The sequence below is a fragment of the Lampris incognitus genome, chromosome 20 (genome assembly GCF_029633865.1).
Source record: "Lampris incognitus isolate fLamInc1 chromosome 20, fLamInc1.hap2, whole genome shotgun sequence".
Classification (NCBI taxonomy): Eukaryota; Metazoa; Chordata; class Actinopteri; order Lampriformes; family Lampridae; genus Lampris; species Lampris incognitus.
This window is the reverse complement of record NC_079230.1, coordinates 30,742,700-30,766,204: the sequence shown is the minus strand read 5'-3', so window position 1 is coordinate 30,766,204 and position 23,505 is coordinate 30,742,700. Positions and strand designations below refer to the sequence as shown.

The window sequence follows — 23,505 nt, the reverse complement described above, 5'->3', positions numbered from 1 at the left end:
ATCTCCATGGCTCTGTTGCTCACCTGGTAGGTGGCCTCGTCGCAGGCGTTCTCCAGGGCCAGGTTGACCATGGTGTTCTGAAGAGTGCGGCCCATGTAGAACTCCAGGGAGAGGTAGTAGACACGCTGCAGGCAGAGAGAGAGAGAGAGAGAAATGCAGCTGTGTGGATCAACAGGACCCGACACGTAGACAATACATCTATTCTGGGAGATTACAGAACTTGCTGTTTGGGTCACATTGCCAAAGGTCTATCAGCTGTGAAGGACATTCTTAAAGGGAAATTTCACCACTCCTAATCTTCACATCCAGAAGATACTGATGGTCAACGCTGTCTGTTAAAACTGGAACCACTTTGGTGTAACTCGCATTTACAGCAACAACAGTATTTTCCTATTCAGAGAACTAGTCCCCTAGTTGCATCTACCAAAAAAACTTTGTGCGAGGACGCAACCATCTTGACAAATTGCTACAGCCATAATGCTAACATACTCTCTCTAATATAATATCCCTATCTATTATCTAATATAATCATATATTCTTCTTTCAGCTTGTTCCATTTCCAGGGGTCGCCACAGTAGATTTTATAGTTTCCATCAGGATGCTGTGAGGGCACAGCACCAATGGCTGCCGTTGTTAACCCAGGTCTCGACCGATCTGGCATGGTCTTGTCAATCCGCATACTGATTTGGCAAAAAGTTACGCCGGATGCCCTTCCTGACACAACCACTAACCCCATGGACGGGGGCACAGGTGAAGCGCTGGATGCCATCCCAGTATTCCTGGACTTGCGCCTATGCCTGTTGCTAAATAATAATAATATTATACAATATAATAAAATATGCTAATATCCCACTCTCTCACTCTCCTTGTAGTCTGTTATTGGTTTTTTACTTCCCAAGTATGTGACGTCGTGTGACGTGTTATCCTTAGACAGTGCTAACAGAGAATGACGTAGTCCATGTGGATGGACTAACTTTGGTCGAGAAAATCCCCATCATCAGTGTGATTGTACAGTGCTGAGCCTGGTGTTTCTGGATGCAGTCTTCCCTTAAAATGGAGTACCGAGGAACAGTCCCTCTCTCTCAGCCATGCCCAAGTGACCAGGGATCGTTGTTATAATCACTGTTATATTTATGATTATCTTAATGACACAACCTGCCGTGGACTACAAAGTATAATTAGCCATCACAGAGGGCCTAAATGTGGTGGAGTCGAGTTACCCTGTAACAAAATCCGTATCAAGTTACCCTGTAAAAATACCCATATTAAGACAACAGCTGCTGTCAGACACAACACCACAAGTGCTTTTCCTGGCAGCCGTTCAAACCACATTTCTTCCGAGTGGTTACTAGGGGTTAATGTGCGCCCGAAGGCTCATTGATAACATGCATGTGTTTCAGCAGGTTGAATAGCTCACATATAACTCACATGTAACTCATATATAACATATATATCTTATATATAACTCATATATAACATATATAACTCATATATAACTCACACATAACTAACTCATATATAACATATACAACTCACATATAACTTATGTGGCTCTTCCACAAGCGTCTGAAATGTAAATCTATAGGGACGGTGTACTTTTATCAAGTCATTGTGGATATTTAAGATAATTAATGCTTTGAATAGAGGATAGTGAAAATTGTAACTACCGGTGTCTGTGTGTGTGTATATATATATATATATATTATATATATATGTGTGTGTGTGTGTGTGTGTGTGTCTGCCTGATGTCCTGACTGGCATCTGGCATTTAACCCACGATGACCTTGGGCTGACCTCGGGCATTTCCCCCCTCATTCTTGAACGCAGGACAAAATAAGCGTGTGACAATGACATTCATATGCGAGTATAGATCGGGCGGTCTGTGTTCTATTTAAAAGGAGACGGGATGCCTTCACCTGGCTGGGATGAAATGTACACACACAGAGTAGATATGATCAGTAAATGACTTCGTGTTATTTGTGAAGTATAATCTCATCCCTTGGAGAGAGTATAGCCTAGGTTTTAGGACCCGGGGCTGATTTGATGTCATTTACAGTATACACATAATACTTCCTACAGGATGGTAGTCAAGAGTCTACATTACCAACAGCTTTCATTTGCTGACAGAAAGTAAACATTTACTCATTAAATCTGTCAAACCAGCCGTTGGAAAGGAATGTAAACACATAATGGGGGTACCATGGCGCAGCCTACATGTGTTTAACCAGCAGTAGCTGCTTTAGTTCCCTGCTTTCATCTTTTTAATATCTTTTTAAAATGTATTTTTGTCTTATTCTGTATATCCTCTTGTGTCTTTCCATGCCTTATGTGAAACATGTTGAACTTCCTGTGTGTGAAATGTGCTACACAACTTGCCTGGCTCCAAGTCTTTACAATTAAACCAGAGCCAAGAAACCCAACAGATAGTTTGACCTTTGCATTTTAATAATAATAGTTTTATTTGTATAGCACTTAAATACATGAGTACTTAAAAGAAAAGTACTTAGAAAACTAAAAAAGTACTTAGTTTTTACCTTGATTTTGCTGAATATGTCCAAATTAAAGCGAAAAAAAAAAGCAGATTTTATAGGATTTTATCCTGGGCCGCTAAGTTGTCAAATTACAAACGTTCGAAGGGCTCGTTGACTATCCACCGCATGATACGAATCTGACCAAAGCATCAGACAATTAATCCACAAAAATCCACATATGGTGAGATTTGCATTTTGGTGCCGTGGCACATTGTACGTCCCACCTTAAGGGGCCTTAACTACTGCCCTGCGTAACGCCTACTGACTAGCCGAGTCTCTCCGGATTACCAACGGCAGTCATTCCACAACTTACAAAAACGTGTCTCTCAAGTCATTTCCGTTTCCCTCCAATGAATTTCTTAGATGAAGGCTCAACCTTAAAAACACTGGCTGATCCTTCTGCAGGTCAGACTCTGAAACCACGGAGCACAGTTTCTACACATGTCGCCTCCGCCGACTACTAGGAAACAAGCGGAAGATGGTTTAAACAACACAACGATCTGCTGAACCCAGATCACTGTGCGGACTGCTGATGAGAGAGTAACACAACTCTCATAATGGCAAAACATTACATACACACATCTAAATATATGACCCCCCCCCCCCAGTGTTCAGTGCTTCTGTAGTGAATGCAGACTGCGTTGTAAATGTGTGGGTCTAAAAGCTGCAGAAATGTGCACAATCTTACATCCGAGTGAGTCAACCTGTAACCGGTATTGAAGACCCACTTGTGTGAATTTGTCATCTTGGCTTTATTGCTTGTGTGGTACTGTTGGATTTACATACATCTTAATTCACTTCTGTTTTTAAGAATTCTGATTGTGGATGTTTCCCCCCCCCTCCCCCCTCTTCCGTTTGTTTGTTGTGTCTTACTCGGACACACGACTGAGTGTGCTTTATACTCGCCTTGCTGTTTATAAAAATATTGTGCAAATAAATAAAAAAAAACTTCCATTTCCGCCAGACATCCTCCTCTTCCTCCTCCTCCTCGGCACGGGCCTAACACGGGCATTTTCGGGGTGGGCGGGGCTTATTACAGATGCGCAGGCCCTGCTTATGTAATCAGCGGCTGACTCGTCAAGGACTCTATAAACAGTGATGCTTCAAGACATCCGCGCGCGCGCGCGCACGCACGCGCAGCAGCACCCTCGCACCCTTCCTTTGTGTTAACGCAAACAAACAACAACACAAAACATGGCTGAATCATCAAACCTGCGCATTTGGCATCACTTGATACTGCGCCATCATAACACTCAGCAGGGGTGTCCGGGGAGGGGGGGGGGGGGGGAGGAGGGAGGGGGGTGTGTGCGCAGGACTGCGGCACCGACTTAAACGGCTTACTTTGGGGTCTTTCTCATAGTAGTGCTGCTGCGTCCGGATCCAGCGGCCCACCAGGTGGTCCCGGACGGTGTTGGCCAGGGCGAAGTAGTAGTCCCGCTTGGTCGCGACGTTGCGGTCCTTCACCAGCGTGAAGTGCAGGTGGCGGTTGAAATTGGTCTTCAGGTCGGCGACGTTTTCCACGCCGGCGAGCCCGCGAACCGAGATCTGCTTCCTTTTGTCCTGGTCGGTCAGCGGCGCGGCCATTTCTGCGATACCAACGTTTCCGCAAAGGCGGGCGGGCGGGCGGAAAACAACGGCGGCAGCGGTGCGGATGAGCGTCACACCCCGTCAGCCTCCGCGCTCGGACTCCGGCGCTCGGACGCGCTGCTCCGAGCTTTTCATCCCCGGCTCGTCAGCTCGCGCAGAGGGGGCGGGGCTAATCAAGTTCCGGTCCAATTCGAAACGAGACTCGATTCGGGACCTTAGCGCACGGGAGCAGTTTGCCCCTCCGGGCTGGCCTGCCAGGAAGGTCAGGGGCATAGGCGTTTCTAGCCCATTTTTTGGGGGGTGCTGCAGCACCCCTAAATTGAACCCCAGCACCCCTAAAATTGAAGAGATTTTTTTTATTTTTTTACTGTATGTCCATGTTTACTAAGCTGAAGAAATGTCAAAACCATATCCGGTATATGGTTTAAACGTAATATTTTAACAACAAAAATACAGCACCCCCCGTGCTTCGGAAATGGTTTGATCCACCCCCCCCCCCAAATTTATCTTGCCAGGCCGGCCAGCACTCTGGCTGCTCAGCACCCCTAAAGCTCTGATCCTAGAATCGCCCCTGACTCAGGGGTTCGGCCAAATTCATCGAATCTGCTGCCTAGACGTAACCCGGCGTTACGTAATCTTAACCCAACTCAACCCAACGTTAACCTAACTTTGACCAAACACTTACCCCCAACTCAACCCAACGTTAACCTAACACTTACCCCCAACTCAACCCAACGTTAACCTAACTTTGACCTAACTCTTACCCCCAACTCAAACCAACGTTAACCTAACTTTGACCTAACACTTACCCCCAACTCAACCCAACGTTAACCTAACACTTACCCCCAACTCAACCCAACGTTAACCTAACTTTGACCTAACACTTACCCCCAACTCAACCCAACGTTAACCTAACTTTGACCTAACACTTACACCCAACTCAACCCAACGTTAACCTAACTTTGACCTAACACTTACCCCCAACTCAACCCAACGTTAACCTAACACTTACCCCCAACTCAACCCAACGTTAACCTAACTTTGACCTAACACTTACCCCCAACTCAACCCAACGTTAACCTAACACTTACCCCCAACTCAACCCAACGTTAACCTAACTTTGACCTAACACTTACCCCCAACTCAACCCAACGTTAACCTAACACTCACCCCCAACTCAACCCAATGTTAACCTAACTTTGACCTAACACTTACCCCCAACTCAACCCAACGTTAACCTAACTTTGACCTAACTCTTACCCCCAACTCAAACCAACGTTAACCTAACTTTTACCTAACACTTACCCCCAACTCAACCCAACGTTAACCTAACACTTACCCCCAACTCAACCCAACGTTAACCTAACTTTGACCTAACACTTACCCCCAACTCAACCCAACGTTAACCTAACTTTAACCTAACACTTACCCCCAACTCAACCCAACGTTAACCTAACTTTGACCTAACACTTACCCCCAACTCAACCCAACGTTAACCTAACTTTAACCTAACACTCACCCCCAACTCAACCCAACGTTAACCTAACTTTGACCTAACACTTACCCCCAACTCAACCCAACGTTAACCTAACTTTGACCTAACTCTTACCCCAAACTCAACCCAACGTTAACCTAACTTTAACCTAACACTTACCCCCAACTCAACCCAACGTTAACCTAACTTTAACCTAACACTTACCCCCAACTCAACCCAACGTTAACCTAACTTTAACCTAACACTTACCCCCAACTCAACCCAACGTTAACCTAACTTTTCCCTAACACTTACCCCCAACTCAACCCAACGTTAACCTAACACTTACCCCCAACTCAACCCAACGTTAACCTAACTTTGACCTAACACTTACCCCCAACTCAACCCAACGTTAACCTAACTTTAACCTAACACTTACCCCCAACTCAACCCAACGTTAACCTAACTTTGACCTAACACTTACCCCTAACTCAACCCAATGTTAACCTAACTTTTACCTAACACTTACCCCAAACTCAACCCAACGTTAACCTAACACTTACCCCCAACTCAACCCAATGTTAACCTAACTTTGACCTAACTTACCCCCAACTCAACCCAACGTTAACCTAACTTTAACCTAACACTTACCCCCAACTCAACCCAACGTTAACCTAACTTTGACCTAACACTTACCCCCAACTCAACCCAACGTTAACCTAACTTTTACCTAACACTTACCCCCAACTCAACCCAACGTTAACCTAACACTTACCCCCAACTCAACCCAACGTTAACCTAACTTTGACCTAACACTTACCCCCCACTCAACCCAACGTTAACCTAAGCTAACCTAACACTTACCAAAACTTTCTGTACCTTCAACAACAATAACCCTTGGTTCACAGCAAAACTCAGACAGCTTTGTAAGGCCAAAGAGGAAGCCTACAGGGGTGGAGACAGAATCCGGTATAACAAAGCCAGAAATACACTCACAAAGAAGATCAGAGTGGCAAAAGGGTGCTACACTGAAATGTTGAAAAACAGGTTTTCTGCCAATGACCCAGCATCAGTCTGGAGCGGTTTGAAAGATATTACCAACTACAGGTGACCATCCCCCCTACACTGCAGGGAGCCATCAACTGGCTGACAATCTAAATAGCTTTTACTGCAGGTTCGATAAGCGCACTTTCACATCCCTCACCCTCTCCAGCAAACAACACACAACCAACTGCACCCCTTGCCAGCCCATCTCCCCTCCCCACCAACCCCCCACTCGCACTGAGGATCTGTGTTGAGGACGTGTGCCAACTCTTCCAGAGACAGAAGACCAGGAAGGCAACGGGCCCAGATGGCTTGTCACCCTCCTGTCTGAAAGTCTGTGCTGACCAGCTGGCCCCATTTTCACACTGATCTTCAAGAGATCTCTGGAGCTGTGTGACGTCTCCTCCTGCTTCAAGGGCTCCACTATCATCCCAGTCCCCAAGAAACACCATATCACAGGATTAAATGACTACCAGGCCCATTGCCCTAACGTCTGTGGTCATGAAATCCTTCGAGAGACTGGTGTTGGCCCACCTGAAGGAAATCACAGGCCCCCTGCTCAACCCCCTCCAGTTTGCCTACTTAGCAAACAGCTCAGTGGATGATGCAGTCAGCATGGGATTGCACTACATCTTCCAAAACCTCAACTACCCAGGGACATGCACAAGGGTCCTGTTTGTGGACTTCAGCTCAGAATTCAACACCATCGCCCAAGATATCCTCCACTACAAACTCACCCAGCTCACTATACCAGCCCCCATCTGCCAGTGAATTAAAAACTTCCTGACAGACAGGAGGTAGCAGGTGAGGCTGGGGGAAATCACACCCAGCACACGGACAATCAGCACTGGTGTCCCCCAGTAATGAGTGCTCTCCCCTCTACTCATGACTGTACCTCAGGAGACCCTATCTGTTAAACTTCTGAAGTTTGCAGATGACACAACCATCACATCAATACCAGAATTTAAGAGCACAAATACAAGGTCAGACATTTCAAGTAACCTGGGGAGCAAACAGGAATTTCACGTCTTGAAGCAACAAACACTGCACACATCCACATGTCAAGAGCAGGGAAACAAATGAAGACTTGGTATTCAAGCAGTCCTTGTTGCAATAAGTAAGCAGTTAAGAACGCTGCATGAAGTTCCCTTTTCAGTACGGAACCAACTGAAAGATAACATGGAATGAGTTTAATAACCAAGATGATGATGATAGCCAAACGAAAATCCAAAACTTCAGATCCTTTAAAACTGATCAATTAGTTGTTACACATCTTATCTTATCCAGGATGGTGACGCGTCTGCATATAGATCAGAGGTTGAACAGCTGGCCCTCTGGTGCGGCCATTACAACCTGGAGCTGAACACGCTCAAAACTGTGGAGATGACAGTGGACTTCAGGAGGAGCCCCTCAACACTGCCCCCCCCCCACCATACTCAATAGCACGTTGTCTACAGTGAAAACCTACAGATTTCTGGGTTCCACAATCTCCCAGGACCTAATGTGGGCATCCAACATAGACACAATCATCAAAAAGGCCCAGCAGAGGATGTACATTCTCCGCCAGCTCAGGAAGTTCAACCTGCATCAGGAACTGCTGATTCAGTTCTACACTGCAATACTCCAGTCTGTCCTCTGAACATCCATCACTGTCTGGTTTGGATCGGCCACCAAACAGGGCAGAAAGAGACTACAACGGACAGTTATGTCTGCAGAGAAAGTCATTGGTATATACTGTACTGTACATGTTCTATATACTGTACTGTACATTGTACGTATACCGGTACACTGTCATCTCCATCTACCTCAGGCATGTATGTAAGTAAGCTGCTAACATCTATTTCAGCATCTCATATATTCTCTGAGGCGGCACGGTGGAGCAGTGGTTAGTGCGGTCACCTCACAGCAAGTCCTGGATTCGAGGCCCAGGGTAGTCCAACCTTGGAGGTCATTCCGGGTCGTCCTCTGTGTGGAGTTTGATGTTCTCCCCGTGTCTGCGTGGGTTTCCTCCGGGTGCTCCGGTTTCCTCCCACAGTCCGAAGACATGTAGGTCGGGTGACTCGGCCGTATTAAATTGTCCCTAGGTGTGAATGTGTGTGTTGGCCCTGTGCTGGCCTGGCGGCCTGTCCAGGGTGTCTCTCCGTCTGCTGGGATAGGCTCCCGCATCCCTGTGACCTGTGGTTTGAATAATGGATGGATGGATATATTCTCTGCACCGTTGCACTTTATCGCCTCTTACTTCACTAGTCAGTCCTTGTGAAGGTTGCTGTGTTGTCATTCTATGTGAAGAACACTGAGAGGGCCGCGAAACCGGAGTCAAATCCCATGTGCAGACCCACAGGGCCAATAAACTTGATTCTGAAAACCGGTCTTGGTTGTGTGGCAGCTGTCATCCCACCAAGATGAATTTCCGGTGTTCTCAATGACTGATTAGAATCACTTGAGCAATTTGATGTGGTCTTTTTTTTAAATTTCCTAATCAGCTCGTGTCCTCATTTCCATTTTCGCTCTCAGCCACCGGGACCCTGAAGACCACCTTCCCCCGTGTGCCCAACTTCAGAGCCGACTCTCATGCGACGAAAGCCTTCGCATGCCTCTGATTGGCTGGCCCTGACCAATCAGGCCGCTCCCCGGAGTGCGGTTGGACAGAAGTGCAGAGGCGCGGACGGAAGCACGAACGGGGCGCATTCGCAAGTACGCCACTTGTTTGAAATTGGCTGAACGCGCACCAGACTAGTCTGGACCGACCCGGACTCAGCAACCAAGCTGGCTTACAGCGCGGATTCGGCGATACGCTTAAGCGCAACGTACAATGACACCTCTGATGGAGACAATGTATACAGACGACTCGTGCGTGCAGGGGTTGCTAGGCAGCAGCAAACTAAAACCAGTCATCGGCAATCTGCAGACACCCTCCTCGCCTGAGGTGGCGGAAGTGCCCTTAGCTTGGAAAAACACGTTTTTGGCTGGCGTGCTGCCTCGCTCAAAAATGACCCAGCATCCGTTGCTACCAGTGGTGGATCTAGAGATTTTTTCCTGGGGTGGCAGCTGCCACCCCTTTGCCACCCTGTAGATCCGCCCCTGTGAGGGGGGGGGGTCCAAATCGGTGACTTCTGTTTGAGATGAGTTTGGTGCGGGGTCTCCTTGACCTTCACCATGCATGTACATAAAATATACTTTAAAAACATATCTGATTTATAAACGGGGTGGCAAGACTGTGTCCCAGAGGTGGCAGCTGCCCCCCCCTTGCCACCCTGTAGATCCGCCCCTGGTTGCTACTAATGGAAACACGACCTCCCAAAATTAAGACAAAAAGATGGCATTATTTTTAATGGTAACCCAAGATGTTCAACGGCTATCAATAAAGGCTAGAACCCATGAAAGGAGACAAACCAATACCAGAAGTTAAGAGCACAAATACAAGGTCAGACATTTCAAGTAACCCGGGGAGCGAACAGGAATTTCACGTCTCGAAGCAACAAACACTGCACACATCTAACAGGTCAAGAGCAGAAGGACACGCAGGCAAACAAATGGAGCCTTGGTATTCAAGCAGTCCTTGTTGCAGTAAGCAAGCAGTTAAGAACCCTGCCTGAAATTCCCTTTTCAGTATGACAACATGGAATGAGTTTAATAACCGAGATGATGACGACAGCCCAACGAAAATCCAAAAATTTCGGATCTTTTAAAAGTGATCAATTAGTTGTTACACATCACATCGATACAAAAATATTCATCCTATTCAAAACGAAATGGTAATTAACACAAGTTTCAGCTTGTCACACAGGAACAGGCAGAAGAATCTGGTATCATGCAATTTCAGGATTTACCTTAAACCAGTAAATCCAACTGACCTTCAATAATGGTTTATCTCCAGAACACGATTAAAAAAAAAAAGGTGGAAAAAAGATGGGGGGGGGGAAACGGTTCAAGAAGTTGAAGGTTACGGCTATTTGACAATTTATTTTATGCCCATGTAATGCACTGCAATACCTGTACAGTGCAAATGCATTTTCTACACCAAGAATAACAATGTTTGTATAGACACAAAGACCTTTGTATTTATTGATACAAACTTTAACAGAAAAATTAAGTTAAGCAAATTTACAAACAAATTCACCTACATAGCCTCATCGTTTCAAATGTTTTCACAACTCGAAACCAAATAACCAAAAGAAAATGAGCAGTAGTAGATGCTTTGTGTAAAATATTATCGGTCTATTGGTTATCTGGTGAACAATATGGTGTGGGCTCTTATTTGGACCGACATCTGGAGGACACTTCCGTCTGTGGCTAAATGAGACCTGAAAGCTTTTAGGAGGGCATGGTGAAGGTCAATTCTGGGGTGGAGGTGGAGGTGGGGCAGGAGGCATACCAAAGGGAGGCATGCCTGGAACCCCCATTCCCATCATGGTGACAAAGTTGGAAGGGTCCATGGGTGGTGGGGGAGGAGGGGGAGCATACATCATGCCTGTTGAGCCTGGGGGAGGAGGTGGTGGAGGAGGTGGCGCACCGGGGGGAAGAGGAGGCTGAACTCCTGGTGGTGGTGGCACCATCGATGGGGTGCCCATTGGTGGTGGAGGCTGCGCCCCAGAGGCTGCAGGCTGCTGAGGCTGCTGCCAGGGAGGCAGGTTGCCAGTGCCAGGGCTAGAAGTAGTGGTGGTGTCTGTATGAGAGGGAGGGAGAGAGGGAGAGAGACAGTTAGCAATTTGAAAACAAACAATATACACTTTAATTTTAGCATTAAATTGAAAGTGCTACCCAGAAAATACCGCCCTGTCCCTGGCAGTTGCAAAGTACTTCTTTGCTGGTCACTTAGACCTACTGTCAGGTGACAGTCAGTGCCTTATTTTGTGGGAAAGCTTTTGAGAAGAAAGTGTATACTGTTCTCACTCTGTTGCCATGGCAGTGGTGCACTGGTGGCCATGCTGCTGGTTGGAGGGGGAGGTGGGGCCTGCTGTTGCCATGGTGGCAGGGGCCCAGAAGGGGGTGGAGGTGGCTGGCTGCTGGGGGGTGGAGGAGGAGGTGGCATCATGCCCATGGGAGGAGGCAACAATCCTATAGTGAAACCAGGACATCGTTATAAAACCACAATGATAGCACCTTTGTGGGCTACACAAGAACGACCTTTTTAATTCCTCAGGAAGCACACACACACACACACACACACACACACACACACACACACACACACACACACACACACACACACACACACACACACACACACACACACACACACACACACACACACACACACACACACAAACTAACTTTGGGAACCATTGTTGGCTCTTACCCATAGGGTGTCCATGAGGTCCTGGACCTTGGCCCATGGGGGGAGGTGGGGGCTGCATCCAGGGGGGAGGCAGGCCATTTGGGTTAGGGGGCATTGGAGGGCCTCCCATATTGGGCATTGGAGGGGGGAAGTTGTGGTGTCCCCCATGGCCTCCTGGCCCACCATGCATGCCATGGAAGTTCCTGTTCTCAGACGGGCCAGAATTAATCCAAGGAGGCCGATTCTGCTCCAGAGAAACAGAGTGAGATTTTTGCAGTTTTTACATACACACGAGGCACTATACCCTTGACCTTTAATACCCCCAGGAGTTAGAGCACACGATGAGATTCTCAAGCAAGGCCCCCCTGACCATTCCTTAGTCCTGGTTAAATAACTAAAGAACCAAACTTTGGCGGCCAGGGTCCCCAAGCTATGGAACATCTGTATGAAAACCTCAGGCTTGCCAGCTAAGTATCCCTTTTTAGGCTACGGTCACACATGTGCGAATGCAGGCGAACGACAATTGCCTGCCAAGGCGAAAATCATCTGTGGTGCTGAATGTGAGCAGTTCACGATGTGATGCACATGGAAATCAGCTTGCTGGTTTGTAGTCCATCTGACTTGATGATCACACATGAGCATTGTGTGGCGGTGTGTCGAGGGTGTCTGGCTGGGAGAGCTGGCGCTGGATTGGCTGGGGGAGCCTGGTTTGCTGCGTCCAATGGGCCCAGGTACCACGGCCCTGCCTGGAGGTGCGCCTGAGGAGGAAACGCCGAGGGCGGTCTGACAGGACACGGAAGCGGGGCAGGCTAAGCTAACTGCTAGCCCATGCAGATCGGCAGTTTCAGCAGTCACCTTGGCATTCGCTCTCTTGGACAGTGAATTTTTTGTGTGTGTGTGTGTGTGGATATATGTGTTTTTGTAGTTTTTTGTATCGGATGTGTTTTTGTCTTTGTGTTGCACTGCTGTGGGCTGGGAGAAATGATATTTTGTTTCATTTCATGTACGCAGCTGCATGGAATGAAATGACAAATAAATGTTCCTGATCCCTGAGCAGTTGTTGGTTTTGCGGCTGAAAAATGTACAGTGAAGTCCAGAGAAAGACGAAGAAACGTTTTCACTTGTCTCGCCTGTTCATGTTATAGTTTCATGGACAAATACAGAGGGAGAACAATAGTGTACAAGTTATATTTGTTAGCTAGTTTAGCCAAGTTAAGTTAGCTGGCAAATACCACAAAATATGAATTGATGTTATTAATGCACTTTCCATTTATTTATATTAATGCCTGTCTCCCGACTCACTGGCAGCCAGGTAGCATTTCTCTTGTGGGGCAGTTTGTAGTTTTCATGGGCAATGTCGTACAATACTGACTGGTTAGACACAGCAACTACCAAAGCCTCCTCCATCCTGGCTCACTAAGAGAACGACAGCCATTTACGGTGAAGTGGGATCAACCACACACACTTCTTTGCTATTGGTTGAGGCTGCGGATTCGCCGGTCAATGCTCACAAAGCTCAACTTCAGACGAAGATGCAAATTTCCTTTGCCACCACAAGCAAATGTTTTATTTGCCCCTTCGCTCGCATAAGATGGAAATTAACGGGAGGCAAATATTCGCCAATGTTAATTTCACACGTGTGACCGTACCCTTAAGGCTCTCCTCAAAATGTAGCTACAAATGACATTCCTATCATTTGTGTTCTTGTTTCATCCATTATTTAATTTCCCTTTTGGATCAATAAAGTATCTACTCATATATTTTTGTAATGTGTGTGTGTGTGGTGGTAGTGTGTGTTAGTTAGTGTAGATAGCGGGACCGAAAACTACAGCATTTATGATCTTAATTCTTTTTGGAGGTGGTAGGTATTGTCTCAGAGAGTAAGGGAAAAATCACAGACCATTAAAATTATGCATAATTATGCAAAATATGCATTTTTCTAAAAATGGCTAAAAACCACTTTTCTTGGCATTTCAGGTGATTCTGAGCATCTTTGATTTTTTTCACCTATATAAAAATGTTTTTCTGGGGCTTAGAAATGTTTTGGCATTATGCAAAATATATGCATTTTTGCAAAAATGCACTTATGATCCTAATTTTTTTTGGAGGTGGTAGGTATTGTTCAAGAGAGGACCAGAAAAATAGCAGAACATTAAAATATAATTATAATAATTATGCATAATTATGCAAAATATGAATTATCTAAAAATGGCTCAAAACCACTTTTGTCGGCATTTCAGATGATTCTGAGCATTTGGGGGGAGGGCGGTTAGCTGGCAGGATGAAGAGGAGGGAGATTTAGACGGGTGGATAACCAAACTGCTACATTGTAGCGGGGTTCTTCTAGTATTATATATAGATAACTTTGTTAAAAGAAACACACAATTGTATGGAAAGTGCTCAACAAGTAAGGAGCAAAATAATCCAGTGAGTCAAGTAAATTCTTTGTGATATTCTTAAAGAATTTACTTGACTCACTGGATTATATTATCTATTGTACTTGCTATCTTATTGTATATTTGGCATTTCCTCTAGTTATGCTACACACTTTGCAAAATTTTATAGACTATAGGCAGGCAAAGTGCCTATATAAATAAAATCTATGTATGTATATGTATGTATAAATGTAAAATGTATTATGTATGATCTGGAAATACATGGCTGAATTGGACATCTGTCAAGTAAACCATCACATTAAAATTGTATGTTTAACACCATGCTGGAATAAATGTCGAACAGGTACTGACCGGTGGCGGCTGGTTATTACTGGGTGCTGAAGTTCGAGGGCCTCCTCCTTGATTGTTGTGGTGTCCTCCACCAGATGAAGGAACAGGGGCTTCCCCAAGTTCAGCCATGAGGGACAGATATTCTTTGTCCATACGAGCCTTGTCTTGGGCTGACTGAGGTGGCTCACCACCAGTTGTTCTATGGGCTGCAAAGGAACTAAGAAGAGCAAACATATATAAAAGGCATGTACAAATACACACACACACACGCACGCACGCACATATATATAGCACATTAGGATTTCCCAAACATTTCAGTTTATATTTTGTACTTTCTTGTACTCTTCATGAAATCAATTCTCAATATTCATTACCTTGTGTACTTGCAATCAGAGGAGATGTGGCCTGCTCCACCACACTTGGTACAGAGGGTGGTGTTGGTTATGCTGCGTGGTTCAGAGTTCTGCCATGGACGAAGGATTCTATGGAGAAAAAAGGAAAATCCTTTGCCTTTAGTGATAGTAGCAGAGGCAATGCAAATAACGGCAGGCCACAGATTCCAGTCCTAGTTTACATTCACATTTATCCTAAGTTTAAAAAATCTAACTGATCAAAACATGTCAAAACAGTTTCCAACTCCTTGAAAAACCCTTCCCTTAAAAGACTGAGAAGCTGACCTATTGTCGTCTTCTCTCAGGGTGCCATTGAGCCTGGCAAGCTCCCTCAGCTGCATCTTTCGCAGATCATTCTGATCCTCAGGGGTCTCAATGCCCTGCTTCAGGATGTTGCGGATCTGTGGAAGCACATTTCTTCAACTCAGTAAAGGATGGAGGTGGAAAATTGCTTGCAGCGAAAAAGCAAAGAACAGCAATGCAAAACTGCTAACAAACACTGTCAGTCTAGTCAATCGGGGTTCAGACAGATGAGTCTCAAATAGGAATGTCAACAGGGCTGGGCAATATTGATATCATGATATATATATATATATATATATATATCGCACATATATATCATGATATATTTATGTGCCCTCACAGGGTACCGATAGAAACCATCAAATCCGCTGTGGCGACCCCTGGGAAACAGGGAACAAGCCGAAAGAAGAAGATATTGATATCATGATATATAAGGGTAGATACCATCTAGGATTTTTGGATATCGTAATATTGTGATATGGTGTAAGTGTTGTCTTCCTAGTTTAAAAGACTGCATTACAATAAAGGGATGACATTTTCTGAACAGTTGGGACGGTTAGCTGTTCTACAATTTGTGCTTGGTCACCATATCCACATTAGTAATGACTGTTATCACAAATCTCTTGTATGTACACATCTTATGAAAAGCACCAATAGTCATCCCTACAATATCGCCATTTTATCAATAGAGGTATTGGATCAAAGATAGTGATATCTGATTTTGTCCATCTCACCCAGCCATAAAGGTCAATACATAAAAGAAAAGACTTGGATGAGAATGATGCATGAAATCATGTGCCTTCCAATGCTGATGGAAGGAAATTAAAAGGTTTTATTGCCAGATTAGAATATGATCTATGATCTGACAAGAATGTGGTGCAGTCTAAATATTTTTGTCCAACCTGCTCCACAGCTTTCTTGACGTTATCCATCGTGTTCGCGGTGACCAAGGCATGCAGGGGTTCATCCTCCCCTGGCAGCATCTGTCCATCCTTACGTCCCACCTTGCCCTCCTTCACAGAGCCTTTGCCACGGATCATAATCTTGGCACAGCACTCCTTCTCGATGTTCTTCAGGGTATTACCACTAGAAAGACAAAGAAGTGCAGTAGTGAGATGATTTGTTACATAAAAAAGCATAATTTGAGGGATGCTTAGTCTATAACAATATTCTTATTTACCGTGGCCCAATCAGTAGGCCAACAAAGTTGATCTCGGGGTATTCGTCCTGGGGAATCATGACCTTGTCATTGACTCTGGTGGCTGGGGGCCTGCCCAAGACAAGCACAAGATAAGAGACACAAGATAATCTATGTAGGGCAATGGTATGAAAACGTCAAGACTATGAAAGCTACAAACAAAAGTACAGAAGAAACTACAAATAAGGTCACAAGAGAACAACACTGTTAAGAGGTAAGACCGAAGATTTATTTGAAAAAACAATGAATTATTACATTAGGGTCAGGCTGAGGCACTGATGGTATCAGGGGTAAATAGTCTGCAGACTGCCAGAAGATTAGATGGTGAGATTCTGTCTGAAATGCCTGCACCATTTCAGACCAAAACTCATTACAAAAAGGACAGTTCACCCCATAATCAAAATACATGTCTTTCCTCTTACCTGTCATGCTATTTATCCATCTACATCGTTTTGGTGCGAGTCGCTGAGTTTTAGAAATATCAGCCATAGAGATGTCTGCCTTCTCTCAAATACAATGGAATTGGATGGCAAGAAAATAGAAATATAATTGAAAAACTCAACAGCAACGTCTCTTTCCAGAAATCTTGACCCTCAAGATAATCACTCAAGATAATCCAGACCTTGTTGTGAGCAGTTTCATGTAGGTATAGCTCGATCTAAGAAAATACTTCCTACATGAAACTTCTCACAATAAGGTCTATCGATCATCTTGAGTAACCAGGTCATGATTTCTGAAGACATTACTGTTACGTTTTTCAAATGTTTCTTTTTTACTCTTAAAAGGCCTAGGAGTACATCCGTCGCCATCTTACAATGCTATGATTGCAAACATTCCAAAATCCTCTGTCAATAGTACACATGGCCGTTGAAACTGTAGTTAATGGTCATGCCTATGTGCATATGAAACTGATAGTTCTTTTCGGTCATTATGCCACTGTATTGTTTATAACTTTCTTTGAACATTAATTGCCGCATTTTGGTTCTGGCAAGCTTGATTTTCCAAGATGAACATGCAGTTGCATGAAAGCGTAGCTATCGGCAGCATTATTTACGCTTCAGTTGTATACAAACCCACCTCTGAAATTCCAAGTCTTGGCATAAATACACATAATATTAAAGAGGCATTCCCATTCAAAAATAAAGTCTCACTTAAACGACCCTCTCAGAATCAATCTTGAAGAGCGATATTCTCAGACCCGCCGCCTAATCATCGGATTGACTGCAGAAGCTTACCCCTGAGAGTGTCATCGGTGGCACCACAACCATCTTAACTAATGGCAAGAGAAGTTGGATAAACTCAGAAATGTTCAATATGCTCAAATTTGAGATGAGCTAAACTAGTTTGTACATCCACTAAAAAGTGAACCAAGTATCAGCATACCCAAAATAAATAAATATTGCAGAATTTAAAACTGCTACCTATTTGCTAACATGTAATGTCCATTTGATAAGGATTTATTAGTCAACGTGTAGGCGAAGTCTTCAAACAAACTATACAACAAACAAATATGAGGGGGGAGATCATACTTGTAATCTGCTGGTGGTTTGAACTCAGGATTAAGTCCCACCATCTCTGTAATAAGGGAGTGGCGCTCCTCCTCCAGCTTTTTGCGTGTGCGGTACTCGCGTGTGTTCAGCCTCTTGCCCTCACTGTTGTAGATGGGCTCTGGAGAGGGGGACCTGAGAACAATGGCAGAGAACAAAAAAGAAAGCAACATTCAGCATCCTCCTAAAAGCTGAACCACACCATTTAAAGTCACACAAGTTCCCTAAGCCTTTAAAAGTTGGACATTTTCAAAAGACTATTTCAGTAATATCAATGAATTGCCTTAAAGTAGTTTGTTTTCATAAGTAACAAAAAATGTTTTCAGATTAACTGTCTGAGAGATAATTTTTAACAGAAAATGGAAATTATGTAGAAGCTCTGCACTAAAATTTCATTTAGAGTCCCATTTATCACACACTAAGTCAAAACTGGGGCAACCAAATCTGTATAGTGGTCAATAATCCAAAATACTGGACAGGCATCAACCACAAACAAAAATAAATGGCCATAACTAAACCTGCGTACAGGATTGTTGGCCTACTAGAAAGGAAGGTTGGATGAAAATAGAAAGGGGGGGAAAAAAGAAAAAGAAAAAAAGAAAAATCGAACTCCTAAACAGAAACGCTGGCTTTGCAAGTTGCCTGGTGTTGACGTGGAGGCAGAGGTCCATACCACCCCATGGATGCTGAAAACCTGTGTAGCTGCGTTAAAGAGGCTCTGCGTTTGAAAAAGGGTTAGGTTGATGTTGGGTAATTTGGGTTAGAGAAAAGGAATTAAGATTAGATGTTCACCTTTTCCTATGCTCTCCCATCTGAGAGCCACATTTGTGACCACTTGAAGGATAATTCAAAGGAGGAAGAGTAGAAAAAATAGGAGGTATTTCATTTTATGCTCGAAACTTCCAACGGCGACAGCTTGAATCACCCCCAGCTGTTTGAATCACTTAGGGAGTGATTTAGAAATGTCCCAGAATGACCTTTTTTGTCACTGTGAAAATGTCTGATTAAGATTATTATTAAAAACTATACCATTTACAGACCACAGGGACTTTAGCTAACAAAATAAATCTCACACACTCTTGAGAGCAATGGCATTTCCTGTGGGAATAGATCCTTATGGAAACTATGTTATCAAGCTGGCCATTGCTGTTCCAGAATACACAGGATTCTGGGAGTTCTCTTCCAAAACCCAACAGTCCGCTTGGAAAACTGGCCCCCAACCCTCAACGGAAATGCTGAAAGCCACATTGTGGGAAAAAATCAAATAACCATGGAAGACATCCAACGGTTGTTAATTTGTCAAGCCTTGGCATACTACTCGTTGGCATTTTATACCAGGAAGTAGTAGTTCTGGCATTACATACCAGGAAGAGGTAGTAATGGTATTACTAGACAAAATAACATCTCATCAAGAACTGGAATAGCCAGATAAAGGAGGATCAATCCATGGGACTTTATATTTCTTTCTGCTCCATCTCTTAACAAATAAGAGACATGACTTTTGTAGAGCTACTAAAACTAAATAGCTAGTAAATTATGCAGGGTCAAAAATATCGTCACAAACCTGCTTCAAGTTGAGGAAAAATGTCTTCATACATAAACTAATCATCATAAATAGTGCACTCATTCACAAAAACTCAATACCAAACAAATACCAATAAAGTACTCAAGGCTAATCAAGATGCATACAAAAGAAAAAAAAAGCCAAGTTGGCAAGTAAACTTAAGTGGTTGAACTGTGCTGCAAGATAATTTCCAATAAAGTTGTGGTTCTGACATGAGAATTTAAAATAACGTGCAAAATTGCTTAGTTTGAAACACACCTAAGCTAAACTTGAAAAAAATTGAAGTTGGCCTACATACCTGTGGAATCTACTTAAATAGACAAATTTTATCAAAACTCGTCAGATGTTCATCCCTAGACTTAAGAAATATCAAGTAGAAATTATGAATTATAAAAATTATGAATTATAAATAATAATAATAATAATAATAATAATAAAAACAACCCTCACCAGTAACTGAGTCTTCAAGTAATTTATCAACAGCAATTCAATACAGGTTGATAAGTCATAAAAACTGTGTAAACTACAAGTCCTAGCTATCTGGAGAGATGGACGGAGGAATTATGTTCTAGCTGCCACACAATAGATTTTAGCACTTGATCTATGCACAAATGCCTTGCCTTAAAGGTTCTGCATAATCTAGGAACTATCTCATGTAGGACTTCAAGTGTCTGAGACTTTGGCTAATTACCACTAATACACCAAAACAAAAAAAACAAAAAAACATATTTGACTTCAAAAGAAACGTCAAGAAGGTAGAGAAAATGTTACTGTTGGTGGGTTTAATCTTTTTCCGACCTGTCCTCAGGGTTAACAGGGATTCCCAGGTCTCCTGTACGCAGTTTACGAGTCAGGTCTTCGATCTGCAGTTGGACTGGAAGAATTCAGGTTAGGAAGGAAAAACAAGGATGGAGAGAAATGTGGTTATCACAAAAACATCTGGGAGACAGTGCACATCTAGTTAGAGCACCATCTCAGGTCATTATGAGGCAAAGACATGACAACTAAATTAACACAAAATGGACATCCCAATATCTTATCAATCACAACATTAAAAACCTCACTCCTTTCTGGGGGGAATCAAGAGGAACAAATCATTGAATATAATTAATTCTGGAGTGAATAACAAGCCGTAACTCTGAAAAGGCTCAAGGGCTTTCGGCTAATTCAATTGAACTAGACAACTAACCGACCTTTCCAGACATTACGGAACATACTGTAAGTAATACGAGTAGATGACTAGACCTGGGTTCCTCAAAATGCCTGCAGATCCATTGATATTTGACAGTTAACTTTAAGTACATATTTTTTCAAAATACAAGGCTGCACCTACTGCTTCATATAGAAGGATGTTGCTCTGGCATTTGAAGGACACACCAGGTCGAAATCACAAGTTTTACTAGTTTTAACAGTCCAATCATAAATCCAGTGATCAGTGATTTTCCCCCAATGCAGATCTATAGCCGGGGGGCCACAACAGCACACAAGCAATTCTTACATTCAAAAGTAAATGAATAAGCAATCACTCATCTCACCCACACTTTGAACTTAATAATAATCCCCACCAGCCACAGATTTACTGGTTTCTGGAATGATTACTCTGAATTCACTGAACTGTGTGCAGTCCCTGTGAATTGCAGTTCACAGCAGTTTCATTTTAAAATGTTTTGCTTGTGTCGTTTTAGGGGTCTACAGAATGAGCAAAAGAAAAGTAACAAAAAGGTAGGCACAAATGGATGTTTGCATACCAAGAAAGACTAACCATTAACAATGAGCGGACATCATCAATAACATGTTCAGTTATTGACAAAACCTATGTGCTTCAAAAAAAAACACCCAACGGAGGGTCTATAAAAGCAGCACATGGGTGCCACAATACTGCTGGAAGGCAATATTCCATTTACCACTCTAATTATGACAACCCAACAAATGTCCACACTTCAACAATTTACAGCACAGATCCACATTACTCAAAAGATTTGAAATCCAATAAAAACATCAAACAGGTACGATGGGTTGCTTACTGCTGCCACCGAAACAGCATTGCTCGCATCTTTTAACATTGTAAACAGAACCAACTTTAGCATGTTAGAAAGACATGGGTAACTCTCATGCAAGGTACAACACTAATCATGTACAGGGGGAACAGGCAAGACGGCGGGTGACCTGAAGCTCAGGACAATAGTGTGCAAGCAGTGGTGTCCAATCATTTATTTACACAGCTTGCTAATGGGATACTCAATGGTTTGCGATCCCTAGCGCCACAGATACGTCGCTTCGGCACAAACCCTTCACCTCCGATGGAGAACAACCATTTTAATTATCACGACACCCTAAAAAGTCAAACGTGTTGGTCATTGGGTTTGATTGCTGAATTTCAAGAGTTGCAGCAAATGCACATTGCATTGTTCACAATCAGGAGAGAGAATTAAAAAGGGAACCGATGGTGCAATATTAATGTGGAGGTTGCCATTAAATGGTCTGAACCTCTTGCTACGTAAAAACGCTATGATGGGTGGCTTGTGGGCGCCATAACCGATGACAATTCAGCAAACATGACATGTGCGTGTGTGTAAAAAAAAAGCAAACCTACAAGAACCCCCTGCAGATGGGATTAACTGGCAACGCCACAATGGAAAACGACACCCTTACTGTACGTTAAAATCCACGTTTCAACACGGGACACTTGGAAGTCATTTACCTATATAGGCTCTTTCTTGATCCCGGGTCAGGCCAGGCGGGATAACAGTGGGCATGCCTGGTATCACCGTCTTCTGATCGGGCGTTTCGCTGCTCCAGCGGCTCCTCTTCCTCGCCTTCTTCTGACTAAAATCTGCCACAGAAACAAGAGGGTGCTAAAACCGCCATGGCTGACCACCAGATATCAACGGCGCATCACCTTCCGCTTCCCACTAAAACCATTAAGGTGCCAGCGCCGGGTCGCGGCTAATAACATTGGCGCGGAATCAGGCCGAGCTAAATAATTCAGGCGCTTTCCGAGGCGTCTAAGGTTTCGAGCGAGGCCTTTATCCGCTTCTCGGGCCTTTAGCCCAGGCTATTTAGCCACGTTAGCTCGGCTAGCTAGCCGCTGCCTAGTTAGCGGACCGTCGCTAATTATAATGCGCGAGCTGGTTATTGGACCAGTACCGGGGTACTTACCATTTTGGGACAGCCCGATCCCGGACGGTGGCTGTGGAGCCTGGGCAGAAAACCCAGGTGCTGCGCTAAACTGGTGGGGCTGCGGAAAAGTGACGGTGGGCATCGGGGGCTGGAAGTTCGGCAGCGCGGGGAAAGACACGGGCGGCCCCGGCGTGGGCATAAGCCCGTTACCCGCTCCGGGCCCGGAGTCAAAGCCTCGTTTAGCGCCAATGCTGGGGTGCAGCTTCCCCAGAGGGGTTGCGTTTGCTCCCGTGGCCATTACAAGCGGTGTCGGGAAAAAAGAGTTTAGCTTCTGTCGAAATTCACCCGGGTCAGGCCGAAAATATGGGTTTTAGCTGAAGCAGGAAACGGCGGGTGTGCATTCCGGGAGCGCACGGCCCTCCTCGACTATCATCAAAATGGCGTCCGCTGGAAATCACAAAGGGCGAGCCAATTTAGTGTGAAACGCCGCTATTGGCGGAACCAAGCCCCGCCTTCCGCAAGCCCTCTCTTATTGGACGAGAAAGCGGTTTCCGAAGGCGCCGTGCCCAAGTTTGTCGAGAGTTGATTGAACGGCTCCATTGTCAATCGTTTTCGGTTAACGTTTAACTTTTTTGTCAAGGGGTGCACCTGATCTCCCGACGAGTCCTGCTTTTAATGGAAAGAAATGGCGTAAAAATCGTGCGTTCCGAATGGCTTGAGTTGTACAATCCTCTGACCCAG

At 44.3% G+C, this 23,505-nt stretch overlaps 2 protein-coding genes across 3 annotated transcripts in view; both read right to left on the bottom strand.

Moving 5' to 3' along the window:
• The window catches only part of LOC130130285 (glycogen phosphorylase, muscle form-like), a 36,567-nt gene extending 32,307 nt beyond the window's left edge, over positions 1-4,260 (bottom strand). Inside the window, exons 1-2 of the mRNA XM_056299940.1 lie at positions 3,873-4,260; positions 24-125 (exon numbers count right to left, since the gene is read on the bottom strand). Coding sequence (XP_056155915.1) covers positions 24-125; positions 3,873-4,115 — 345 coding nt within the window. The 5' untranslated portion in view covers positions 4,116-4,260. The remainder of the gene's footprint in view (positions 1-23; positions 126-3,872) is intronic.
• A 6,033-nt stretch (positions 4,261-10,293) lies between these two features.
• On the bottom strand, positions 10,294-23,195 carry sf1 (splicing factor 1). 2 transcript variants are annotated; one of them, XM_056299995.1, is made up of 12 exons: positions 22,804-23,195; positions 22,346-22,477; positions 20,443-20,518; positions 18,063-18,215; positions 16,516-16,605; positions 16,238-16,421; positions 15,318-15,433; positions 15,015-15,122; positions 14,662-14,857; positions 11,936-12,158; positions 11,530-11,694; positions 10,294-11,302 (listed from the first exon to the last, which is right to left on the bottom strand). In XM_056299995.1, exons 1-12 carry the CDS (start codon positions 23,060-23,062, stop codon positions 10,971-10,973), a joined length of 2,034 nt encoding a protein of 677 aa, XP_056155970.1. In that variant the 5' UTR covers positions 23,063-23,195; the 3' UTR covers positions 10,294-10,970. The 2 variants fall into 2 exon arrangements, with proteins under 2 accessions (XP_056155970.1, XP_056155971.1); XM_056299996.1 differs by lacking the exons at positions 20,443-20,518; positions 22,804-23,195 and having other exon boundaries at positions 22,346-22,469.
• Between the last annotated feature and the right edge of the window lie 310 nt (positions 23,196-23,505).